Source organism: Haliotis asinina, chromosome 7, assembly GCF_037392515.1.
Source record: "Haliotis asinina isolate JCU_RB_2024 chromosome 7, JCU_Hal_asi_v2, whole genome shotgun sequence".
NCBI lineage: Eukaryota > Metazoa > Mollusca > Gastropoda > Lepetellida > Haliotidae > Haliotis > Haliotis asinina.
This window is the reverse complement of record NC_090286.1, coordinates 27,129,164-27,141,733: the sequence shown is the minus strand read 5'-3', so window position 1 is coordinate 27,141,733 and position 12,570 is coordinate 27,129,164. Positions and strand designations below refer to the sequence as shown.

The following is a 12,570-nucleotide window of genomic DNA, read 5'->3' as shown; positions in this document are numbered from 1 at the left end:
TCCTCCCAGTTCCATTCACAACAGGCATCAAGGGAGGTTGAGTTCACTCCGGGGCAGATACACGCCCAGTTTCGTTTTGTACTACAATGATTTGTTGTAAATGTGGTATTTATTTTTATAGATCATTTGATTTACAAGATTCTTGATGACCTGGGAAGGTGACAGGGCCAACTGATATCAGAATCAGGGCAGTTCATTGTCTCTTGTAACCCAAATCTGAAGTCTGTTCTTATTTATTGCTTTGATACAACATGAGGAATACTTGTGATGATGATACTAATGATGTAATATGGATGATGACAGTGGTGTTATTGTTGTTGCTGCTGGTGGTGGTGGTGGTGGTGATGATGACAATGACGATGATGATGATGACTTCAACCATAATGATGGTGATGATGACAATGATGATGACGATGACTTCAACTATAATGATGGTGATGATGATGATGACAATGACAATGACGATGACTTCAACTATAATGATGGTGATGATGATGACAATGACGATGACTTCAACTATAATGATGGTGATGATGATGACAATGACGATGACTTCAACTATAATGATGGTGATGATGATGACAATGACGATGACTTCAACTATAATGATGGTGATGATGATGACAATGACGATGACTTCAACTATAATGATGGTGATGATGATGACAATGACGATGACTTCAACTATAATGATGGTGATGATGATGATGACAATGACGATGACTTCAACTATAATGATGGTGATGATGATGATGACAATGACGATGACTTCAACTATAATGATGATGGTGATGATGATGCTGATTCAGTATCAGCAACAAATTCACACAGTATTGTAAGAAACATAGCTCAAAAAGACATTCTGTCATGAGACAAAAGAATATATCACCGCCATAATCTAACATCGTCTCCAGTAGTATTCCCAGTGGTGCAAGCAAAAGGGTAATGATTGAAACTTAATGTAGCAATTTCCAGACCCAGAGATAAAATGTCTGAATAGCAACCACATCTATTCTGTCACACTAGCCAGGACATTACCAGGACTTCTGACCATGCCCCTGACCAATCTAACAGTGGAACTGTTGTGACATTAATGCTGACCATCTCTCTCAGCCAAGCAACAAAGTCATCCATAAAGTCAGGTAGGGGGTGTATTGGACAAAGAGTGACCACAGGCCATCAATCCATGCCGGTGGCTGTTCCTGCCAGACTGACCACCTTCTCCACTTATTCATGTTTATGACCAAACCCATTAACCTACCAATTACTATAACTGGCTGACTGCAGACATGTTGTGTCCAGGGAACAGTTGTGGCGCTGGTTATTTGTTTTGTGTGGAGATGGAGTATTGCTTGTGATGGCTTGTTTAACACAGGTGGTACTTCAATTGTGTTCATTTGTAAACTTTGAACAAAGCTGGCATCAGGTTACCCAAAGTGGATCTGATTCTTAGGTACTTAGTCTCTGAAAATATATGGTTGGTTGGTGTTTTTTGTCACACACAGCATATTCCAGATATATGGCAGCAATCTGTTAATAATCAAGTCTCAGTTAGACAATCCAGTGATCATGAGCATTGATTTACGCAACTGGGATAAGATGACATGTGTCAACCAAGTCAGCAAGCCTGACAACCCTTAGTTTCATTGCAACAAGCATGGGTAGACTAACAGCTAGTCTCTGAAATGAACATATTTTACTGAAAAAAATGTTCATAGTGAAAAACAAATAATATAATGAAATGGAGCCCTGAGACTTCCTTCATTTTCCTGAAGCTAAGGAAATCTAGACTTGCCACAATTTCTAGACTTGCATGGGCTTTCTTGGATATATATACTTCAGGGTCTGTACAACAGACTACAAGCATGGGTTGCTGAAGCCAGGTCTTCAAGGGTCTTGAAAATATGTGATTTTAATTATAACAACAGAACATGTTCAAAGACCATTGCTTTGGCTTCCTAAGATTAACATTTAGTCCATGAATATATATAACTGATTGTAACAAACAAAACTCAATTTAAATGGACAAAAGAGCTGTAGTGAATTGAAAGATTCTGAACCTGCCCCCTGAGGAAATCTGGACATGCTTCATTTAAGGCTTTAGCATTGCAGGGAGGACTGGGCAGTAGGGAAACTAATGTAGTTCAGGAACTGTGAAACAGACTACTGACTCCTTCATATTCATTAGATGTCTTGGTTTTTCTTTTTTGGGAGGGACAGCTGAAAAACGGTAAAATGGAATTTTTGATGCACCTGTCTTGGAAGTCCATGAAAAATGCCTTTCCATTATATATTTGCATACAAGTATAACAGAATCTGCAACATGATCATCTCGGCACAGTTACACACCTGTGATCTCGGTGTAATCTGTGTCTTGCTTGTGTTTTAGTTGATTATTTGGATGGCAGGTCTTGCCACTGTTCTTGTCTGCGGCTATGAAGTGCATGTGGCTTGTGGAAACACACTAGCGTCTCACTTTGCGGACTTTGTCATGTTTACAACCATAATAATAAACGAGAGTGTCCAGACTAAACTTTCCCTGCTGACTGCTATGTTTACACTGAGGACATTGAACCTGCCATTACTGGCCATCAAGGGTTGGTCCGTGTTTGTGTTCAGTGAGTAGATGAAAGTGGTCAGATGGCTGAACGGTGGAGGTGGTGACAGTGTGGTACGTGAGCTGGGTGGGAAATGTGGATGGAATGGTGGGCAGGTTTTCATTCATGCCAATTCCACCTGGTCATGTTGTTCTATAAGTGATCTTTATAAAGCTGGTTACTCCTCGGAACCATCAGTACCCTTCCCTACACATCTCCATTTCAATACCTTTGAAACTGCCAACATGCCCACACTCCATACCCATAGCCTACACATCAGAACCATAGCCCGCGCCCACTGCCCCATGCCCCACCCCTCACACCAAGACCCCTAACCAATACTCCTAGCCAAACACTGCAAGCCCACATCCCACACTTACACACCAATGCTATGCCAATGCCTATGTATGAATATGTTAAACCCTGCCCTGCCCTGCCCTGCCCTGCCCTGCCCCATTGCCTAGACTGACATCCAAGGTCATGCCTAGACCTAGAGCAAACTCCCCACATGCATACACCACACCCACACTTTCATACCCATAGTCAACCCCAAACCCTTCCCCCACCCACAAAGAGACAGACAGACAGACAGACACACACAGACACATACACACACACACACAGACAGAGACACACACAGAGAGAGAGACACACACACACACACACACACACACATGTGTGATTCTTGTGGGTTGCAACAAAGTGGTAAATGTTTGTGATGTGAACTGTTTAGAAGGCTGCCACCCAATGATACAACTGAAATATTGTGCAAACAATGATACTCATAACCTGGCTAATGAACATGACAATGAACATGACAATGAACATGACACTCCTTCTGTACAACACTTGACACACATCTCAGCACAGTCCACATGCAGACTACAGACAACCCTCATCACCCAATTCAAGAGTTGTGAACCCCTCCCCTTACACCATACAGCACAGCGCCTGTCAAACTCCATTTTAGTCTGTCATACAGACCCTGAAGCAAATATAACCAAGAAAGCCCACGCAAGTCTAGAAAATGTGGGAAGTCTAGATTCCCTTAGCTTCAGGAATGAAGAAAGTCTCAGGGCTCCATTTCATTATGTTATTATTTTTTAACTATGAACTTTTTTCAGTAAAATATGTTCATTTCAGAGACTAGATGTTACACTAACTCCATTTCATACCTTCTTTACGCCACCCCTTCTCTACACCGTCACAACCCACCCACCTTCTTTACCCCACACCTTCTCTACACAGTCACAACCCTCCCACCTTCTTTACCCCACCCCTTTTCTACACCGTCACGACCCACCCACCTTCTTTACCCCACCCCTTCTCTACACCGTCACAACCCACCCACCTTCTTTACCCCACCCCTTCTCTACACCGTCACGACCCATCCACCTTCTTTACCCCACCCCTTCTCTACACAGTCACAACCCACCCACCTTCTTTACCCCACCCCTTCTCTACACTGTCACAACCTACCTACCTTCTCTACAGCACTTGACACAGCACAGTCCACAAACGGACCACAGACGACCATCATCACCCAATTCAACAGTTGTAAACCCCTCCCCCTACACCACACGGCACGACGCCAGATACACTCCATTTCATTACCTTCACACATACCCTCTTTACCCCACCCCTTCTCTACATCATCACAACCCACCCACAACTCAGCACAAGTCCCAGACACACTTAACAGCACAATACTCACCCATCCTTCCTTTCATACAGGGGTAGTGTTGTAGCTTAATAGTTAAAGCATCCTCTTGTCATTCATTGAAGACTTGGGTTTGAATCCCCAATGGGTTCATTGTGTGAAGCCCATTTCTGGTGTTCCTGGCCATGACATTACTGAAATATTGCTAAAAGTAGCATAAAACCATGCTTACTATCTCCTTCCATCCATCCACACAAGTATGTACAATACAGAGAGAAAGATAGAATCCTCACACCCAGCATGCTGTATGTCTATAATTCCATCCCATCCCCTTCACACCCAGAACCTCACCCAAACATGTCATTCACGCAGTCCCCTTCCAACATCGCCCCCCAACCATCACTCCCCGCTCTGATGTCCCAGCTGTGCTCCAGCAAGCTGTCGCGTGTGCCGTGACTGCCCCTCCCTCCCACAGACCTTTGCCAAGCAGGCTCTCTCTGCAGGCACACTCCACAAGCCCTCCAAGCTGCCAAGCCACGAGTCCGCTATCTCTCTATGCCACCACTCACTGCTTTTTACTGTGCGTAATCCTGGCTGTTGGGATCTAGCTGTTAGCAACAGTTGGGAAAACACTGGTCTCCCCTGACACTCTTGAAAGAATCTGTGCCCCCAGTTGGAAATATGAACTCATCTGTCAAAAAACTGCATTCCGTCAGATTTGATTTTTGTGAAGAATCTTCAAAGTGACACTTAGAATCTGGAACCTACTCTGGCGAAGATCCAAACCTTTTATGATCAGATGAGGTTACAGAACAATAGTGTTATGGAAGAAGTAGAGTCGTTTTGACAGCAGTGTTATGAGGAACAGTTAAAACAGGATAATATTTTCAGAACCTTTTACACAGAGCTAAACTGCAAACAGAAACAAGTAACTCTTGCTGAGTTACGAGAAAAAAGTCAGCGTTTCCCAGATGTTCAATGTTTTTGTGGATGAGATAATTTACCAAATTTTACTTTTCCCGCCTTTCTGAAGCAGACGGGATATCAGTGGAACTGCTCTCTTAGACATGAATTAGACTGTGGTACCAGTGAGGATCAGACGGGTGTTAGAGTGAAGACAGGGTGGATAACTCCAACAAGTGAACCTCATGAGGGGGCTTGCATGACATCACTGCGGTCAGGTGATTCAGCTTGGTGAATGTGCTTATTGGATGTGCCGACAAACTTTACCAGGAATATTTACCGGGAACTTTGCCAAACAGTTTTTACCTGTCCTTTGATGATGGAACTGATAGTGGCCATTGCTAAGTGAATTGACAGTGAAAGACTATTTATTGGATGAAGTGTTGATGTGAACTGTATAAGAACTGGGATATTATTCTACCATTTCTATGTCATGATGGATTTGACAAGAATGTTTGTTTTCTTCTTTTTCATGTTGACAGCGCCAGAGCAGGGAAGGTAAGACATTTAGTATATTTGATTGTTTCAATATGATTTTTTCCTTATGACTGTAACAATCTGTCAAGGTAAGTTGGTGTTGAACTTTGCAATGCCTTAACTCAGGAATGCAGATCAAGAGAAGCAATGTTGCTGAAGTGACATAAAACTCCTATGCTTTTGAGGAGTTTATTGCTCAATTAATGACAAGTGGTATACCTGCTTTTCGGTTTTCGTGATGTGAAGTCTTACTTACATCAGTGTCTGATTATTCTGAGTTAAGGCATTGAAACATCTGTCATCCACTGTCTTGTTTCTAGACATCTTTAAATTTCTATCATTACTTCAGTTGTCGCAAATTATTTATTTTGAGAAAGTGCCAACAGTTTAATTTGCATGATGAATAGCTGTATAGGTACCCATGGTTAGGGCACCTGTGGTTTTCATTTACAGCCCTGAATAGTGTCAAAATCATTTGACAGCTTGATGGTAGTCTATTTTTTCACAGTTAATGCCTTCAAGACAATTGTACTTTTAAATGTAGGTTAACAGGGTGCAAAAACATACAGTAGGGATTGACACAAGTGTTTTAAGCAAGTTTGTGTCATATCAGTCCTTGAATACTGAATGTTTCCATGCTGTTAACCTATAAACTCACTTCTCACTTGGATAGAAAGCTGATTTATCATGGCTATATACCTTCAAGACACATTTATATGAAAATGGTCAGATATGTTGCATAATCAGCATTGAGGAGAGCCTTCAAACCAGCCCATCATTAATCTATTTGAAGTTTATGACTTTCACCAATTATTTCTTATGTTATCTTTATGAGGTTGTCAGTATCAATATTTGTGGACACTCTAATTTCTTTTCAAGACCAGTATTTATACCTAGATGGATGTCAGAACTGACAGATTGTAGGTGTTAATTCCCATGCAGCGTGGCATTTGACCACTTTCAGCAGGTGTCTGATTGATGAGGAAAGACTTATTGCCTCCTATAGTTTATTGCATTCAGGAGCACTTTCTTTGTAATGAGAGGCTATTAAAATTTGTTCCTGAAATTCAACTTTTAGATTAATGTCTGATGACTATTTTGATAGATTTGGTAATATATTTCAGTGTCTCTGTGTTATAATTACTTATACGTTTGTTATGAAATACTGTTATAATGTATGATGTTTTGTAATCAATTTATGTGAAATCATTGTAATTTGAATTTGTGCCAGTGAAAAAGACCTCCAAATGAAAAATACTGCATGTGTGTACTGGGGCTGGGACTTGATGAGTTGGACCCGGGTACCAGTACCCAAACCTGTTATGATCATGTACTAATAAATAGGGTAGGGTAGGGTTATAGAGGGTGGGGCACCTGGTAGAAAATTTGGACACATCCTAGCCTTAGTGTTTACCTGTAACCTAACAGACCAACTTTGACCCATGATCGAAAAAGACAACACGCCCCTGAAATGGACGAATCATAAACACAAGCAATCGCAATGCCTTTACATCAGAAGATGCCATCAAGCCATGCAATTCTGGAACAAAGCATTGCTATATCTCCCACATTACACCATCAAAGACTTGGACTATTATAGTCAAAGACACCTTTCCCCATTTCTGGTACATTCTAACAAGTTTGCCCCCAGCGCCAATGTTCATTGCCTTCCATCTGTGACACCATCAGAGTGCTACAGTATAAACTTGCAGCCGTCATGAACCCTCAAGGTGTATATCTTGACTCCTGTGTTCTTGATGTTAGTAAACATCAGCGGGGCTGGTTTTGATCTTGCCGACCTCCTCCCAGTGTGTCTTTAATGTTGAAACCGAATGACCAAGTGATAAATGCTGAAGACGCTACATTACAGCATCTGCTTCAGCTGTTGCCTCAGTGAACGTAGATTGGTTTGTCAGCATAACCTGTTGAAACTGACACTCTCTCTACTCGAAGGTTTGGATGTCAAGGAAGTGAAATGTACAAGGTTATGTAGGCTGGTTAATTACCTGTCAGACATGACATGTACATGCAATTTACAAGGTTATTGTGACCTTACTTACCTAGATATGAAATTATCTGTGTAGAAAGTTCTAATTATGTATGTATGATTAGTTGGCAGATGAGAATTGACATGAAGCAAACAAATTATATATTTTTTAGTTGAAGAAATTAGATTATTTTTTTTTTCATGGCTAAAATCTGGTGCTGCTTAGCTGACATCAGTTGGATACCACCAATGGTACAGAAGTGGAAGGGTGATTACTGAATATTTTGAGCAACTGTGTTCGGTGCTTAGTATAACAAAAATGTATTTTAACATATAAACATCAGTATCTATTTTTTTTATTTATATCAGGGTACTTTGAAGAATACTTCATATACTATTCTTGCATCATATGTCTAAAACATGTTCCAACCATTGGTTGTTTCATGGCTAGTTCTGATCAATTTAATTTGTTTTCTGCTGTCAAAAACTGTAGGAAATGTCAAATGCATAATGTCATACTCCATTACTAGGGTAAGGTTTAGTCAGAATCTAAAGGGAATACAAATTTTATTCATTAATGTCCCAAAATGCTTGAAACCGTACATTAATTATGCCCATGTTTCAATTAACCGGAAGTGCTTCCAAGTCATTCACAAAGTAACCACTTTGTCAGCCGGTCCCAGATGGCGCTGATTTCAACAGCAGTTTTCAGCCAGTGATGAAAATTTTGTGTTCAGCTCGTCCCCCACCCTGAGTGAGGGAACAAGGCTGGTGCCGTTTTCTCATGGGTCTCATCCTGTGACCCAGGACTGGCTCAGGGACCAACCCAGTCGTGGACAGATGGTAACAGATGCATCAATATGTGTGAGCCCTCAATCATCTGGCTTAGCAATTAAAATATTTTCGTTTGACAATCTTTGAAGTATTCAGACATGAAGACTGCAGAAAGTTTGACATTATAGCACAAGTTTATTGAAATGTGTTGTTACAAGGAAAAAATGATACATCATCAAAGAAGTGCTTCAATAGATGTTTATTTTCCCAGCGCATAAAAATATTTCGTCACCTGTGCATCAATCACTGCAACTTACAGTTTCAGGCATAAAGTTTTTTCAAGGGAGAATAACTTCAGGCAGTAAATATTGGTAAAATTAGCAGAAGTGGATCAGTAGATTTGACATTGTCTATAATGACGAGACTGATGGTTAAAATTAACATGGGACTATCCTTAATCAAGATAATAGCCCTATTATTCTGCTGTTAGTCATATGAGGCTTGTCACTGCTGTAATTAGAAGATAAGAAGTCCATCCCTTGCATGACTTCACAGTGAAATCATGGTAAGTTGTCAATATACCATGTGACAATCTGCTGTAAGGGAGTTTAGTTGTTAAAGTATTTGCTAATCAGGCCAAAGACAAAAGTTTCATTGGTTCGGTGTGTGAAGCCCATCTCTGAATTCACATTCTGATAGATTACTAGAATATTCCTGATAGTGAAGTAACACCTCACTCATTCACCAACACTCATTCTATTCCACAGATGTTATAATTGAACAGGGGATGTTTCCCATAATATCAGTCACTTGATTGTCAAGTTCAGAAGTAATTGTTTATAGACCACTGTGATAGTATTGGAATACTGCTGCAATCACTGGATTATCTGGTTGTACTTGATTATTTGTAGACTGCTGTCAGATAGCTGGAATTTTCCTGAATTAAACTCCCAAACAGGCTGGGTGATGTACCTTTAATTAATACTCATGGAAAGTAGTATCAACACACCCATGAAGATCAGGGGTCGATTAGGTCCTTAGCAACCCATGCTGGCCACAAAAGGCGACTATGCTTGTTGTAAGAGATGACTAACGGTATCGGGTGATAATCTCGCTGACTTGGTTCCCAGTGCTCATGATGTTGATCACTGGATTGCCTGGTCCAGACTTAATTGTTTACAGGCTGCTGCCATACAGCTAGAATATTGCTGAGTGTGGTATAAAATTAAACTCACTCACTAATGTCAGCAGCCAAACATTGGGTCAAAGCGTGCACTGTGAGCCACAGATCAGATAAATACTCTCTTCATGATGGCAAACCTTTAACAAGAATGGTAGTGCACCTTTAATTAGCACACATGCAAACTAATGTCAGTAACCAAACATTGGGTGATAACTGGCACTGAGAACCACAGATCGGCTAAATACTCTCTGTATGATGGCGAACCTTTAACTGCACCAGCTTGTGAAACAACAGCAGTAGTCACAACACTATTAGATGTCTGACATTGCAGGTCTCCGCCTGTAGAACAGCCTCTCTGCTTATATTGGAGCTCTGCCATTGTGTGTAAGTTCTTCGCGTAAATACTTTTACATAAGTGTCAGTTGCTGTGAGCTTTCTCAATGAAAACATAAAGGATTGTTTACTAATACTAGTACCTGCCCGATCTCTTTGTCAGCTGGCATGGCAAGGTTGCAATTTTGAGTTCAGAAACAGCAAGTCTTTCACTAGTCACAAGAGTGATATGTATGTTTGTGTGATGGTATGTGGCGAAATTGTCTGTTCTGTTAGACTGATGGTAATGTAAAGAATGTGTTTTGATAATATTGTTACAGCTTTGTGACAGCTAAAAAAGTTTTGGTAACTGGGAGAAAAAGTACTTTGTGTAAATAATTGGTAACATAAGAAAGTTATGTTTTTGGATTAGTGTTCAAAGTACCGAAGGATATTGAATGCTCATCAGAAATGTGTTACTATGAATATAAGAACAGAAGGTTCTTGGTATTTGCATTTTAGTAGAACAGATTCCAGTGTCTGCCATACAGACTGTGAATTCCACAATGTTAGGAAAATGAATGATGTCAGATTGTTCCTTTTATAATATATTATGAAAAAAAAATCAGAAACTTTTTGTAAAATATAATTCTAACTTAGCTGGTTTCTGTATAATACACAAGTGCAGCCCAAGCAAGTCCAGAATATATGGCAAGTCGAGATTACCACAGTTTCAATTTCTGAGAAGGAATAAAATCTCTGGGCTCCTTTTTATCATAAATTATGAATATAATTGAGGAATGTATTATTTTTTCTGTAAGATATGTTTGTTTGAGAACATAGTGTTAGTCTAGGTAGCAGTGTAAGATCATGCATCACACCTCGCTGACATGGGCCATTGCTCATGCCATCACCCACCAGTTTGCCCTGGCCAAACAGGATCACTTGCAGGGACCCTTGCACAAAGCATTTCTTAGAGTTATTATAATCATAATGCACATGCTTTCACATTTAGATATGAAAGCATAGTGTGTCATTGCTCACACACTCATTCATTCATTGACATTTTCACAGAAGTAGGCTTCAAACATGATAGAAATCAAACTGAGCATTTGACTTAATGAGCAACACTTATCCCACTTCTCCTGTTTGTATGACGATACACTGTGTGGTCAGCGGCCGCATGTAAGGACATTAGTGCTTGTTGTGCCATGGAGAACCTTGGCAGTTCACACCAGATTGGCGTCTGAGGACGTCTATAGACTTGCCCCCAATTGTAAGTGAGTGAGGAAGTCTTTCCACCACTTTTGGCAATATTCTAGCAATATAAGGGTAGGAGACACCAGAAATGGACTTTACACTTTCTACAATGTGGGAATCATCATCATCATCATCATCATCATCATCATCATCATCATTATTGTTCATGATGTCAGTCATTGAATTGTCTGACCCAGACTATCACTGTAACTACCATTAGATAATAAGTATGACCTCTTTATGATAAAAAAGATTCCACTCAGTCAGTCAGTCAGTCCAACACGATCGTGAAATGACAACTCAGTAATGAATATGTATTTCTAGAGCCTGCCTGACATACATTATGCCATCTGTCATGTAGACTTGTCCCTGTTATGACTGTATCCTCCAGATTATGTCTGTGTAATATATGCACCTACACTTCTGAATAATTACATAAAGAGTCATACCACATCTCTTATTGTCATAAGCGTGTGTATGAAAAAGATTATGTGAAATTTGCTTACTCAGCAATTTCCTATCAGATATACATAGATGCAATGAGACTTGAATCTTATATGTTAATATGCATTCTCACATGTTAAAGTTGAAATTAAGCTAAAGTTATCAATTGATGTTTTAGATTTTCCAAACAAACTCTTATGTAGTCCTTATGAATTATCAGTTTTGAATATTTTTGTGATTATTAAATTTTCTGAAAATCCTCAATAAGGTCATCTAGGAGATGAATGCACATGCTTAATCCATTGTGAAATTGACATGGGTGTCATAGATTTCAGACCCCACCCAGCGGATGGGAATAAAATGGTGGCTTTTTCAACATCGGCTCAGAAACCTGAAATATTGGTAAAATTAGCAGAAGTGGATCAGTAGATTTGACATTGTCTATAATGACGAGACTGATGGTTAAAATTAACATGGGACTATCCTTAATCAAGATAATAGCCCTATTATTCTGCTGTTAGTCATATGAGGCTTGTCACTGCTGTAATTAGAAGATAAGAAGTCCATCCCTTGCATGACTTCACAGTGAAATCATGGTAAGTTGTCAATATACCATGTGACAATCTGCTGTAAGGGAGTTTAGTTGTTAAAGTATTTGCTAATCAGGCCAAAGACAAAAGTTTCATTGGTTCGGTGTGTGAAGCCCATCTCTGAATTCACATTCTGATAGATTACTAGAATATTCCTGATAGTGAAGTAACACCTCACTCATTCACCAACACTCATTCTATTCCACAGATGTTATAATTGAACAGGGGATGTTTCCCATAATATCAGTCACTTGATTGTCAAGTTCAGAAGTAATTGTTTATAGACCACTGTGATAGTATTGGAATACTGCTGCAATCACTGG

The 12,570-nt window shown here is 40.0% G+C and overlaps 1 protein-coding gene across 1 annotated transcript in view; it reads left to right on the top strand.

The window, feature by feature from the left end:
• The window catches only part of LOC137290863 (muscle, skeletal receptor tyrosine protein kinase-like), a 99,713-nt gene that overhangs the window by 51,568 nt on the left and 35,575 nt on the right, over positions 1 to 12,570 (top strand). Inside the window, exon 5 of the mRNA XM_067822027.1 lies at positions 5,703 to 5,718. Within this exon, the coding sequence (XP_067678128.1) occupies positions 5,703 to 5,718 (16 nt within the window). The remainder of the gene's footprint in view (positions 1 to 5,702; positions 5,719 to 12,570) is intronic.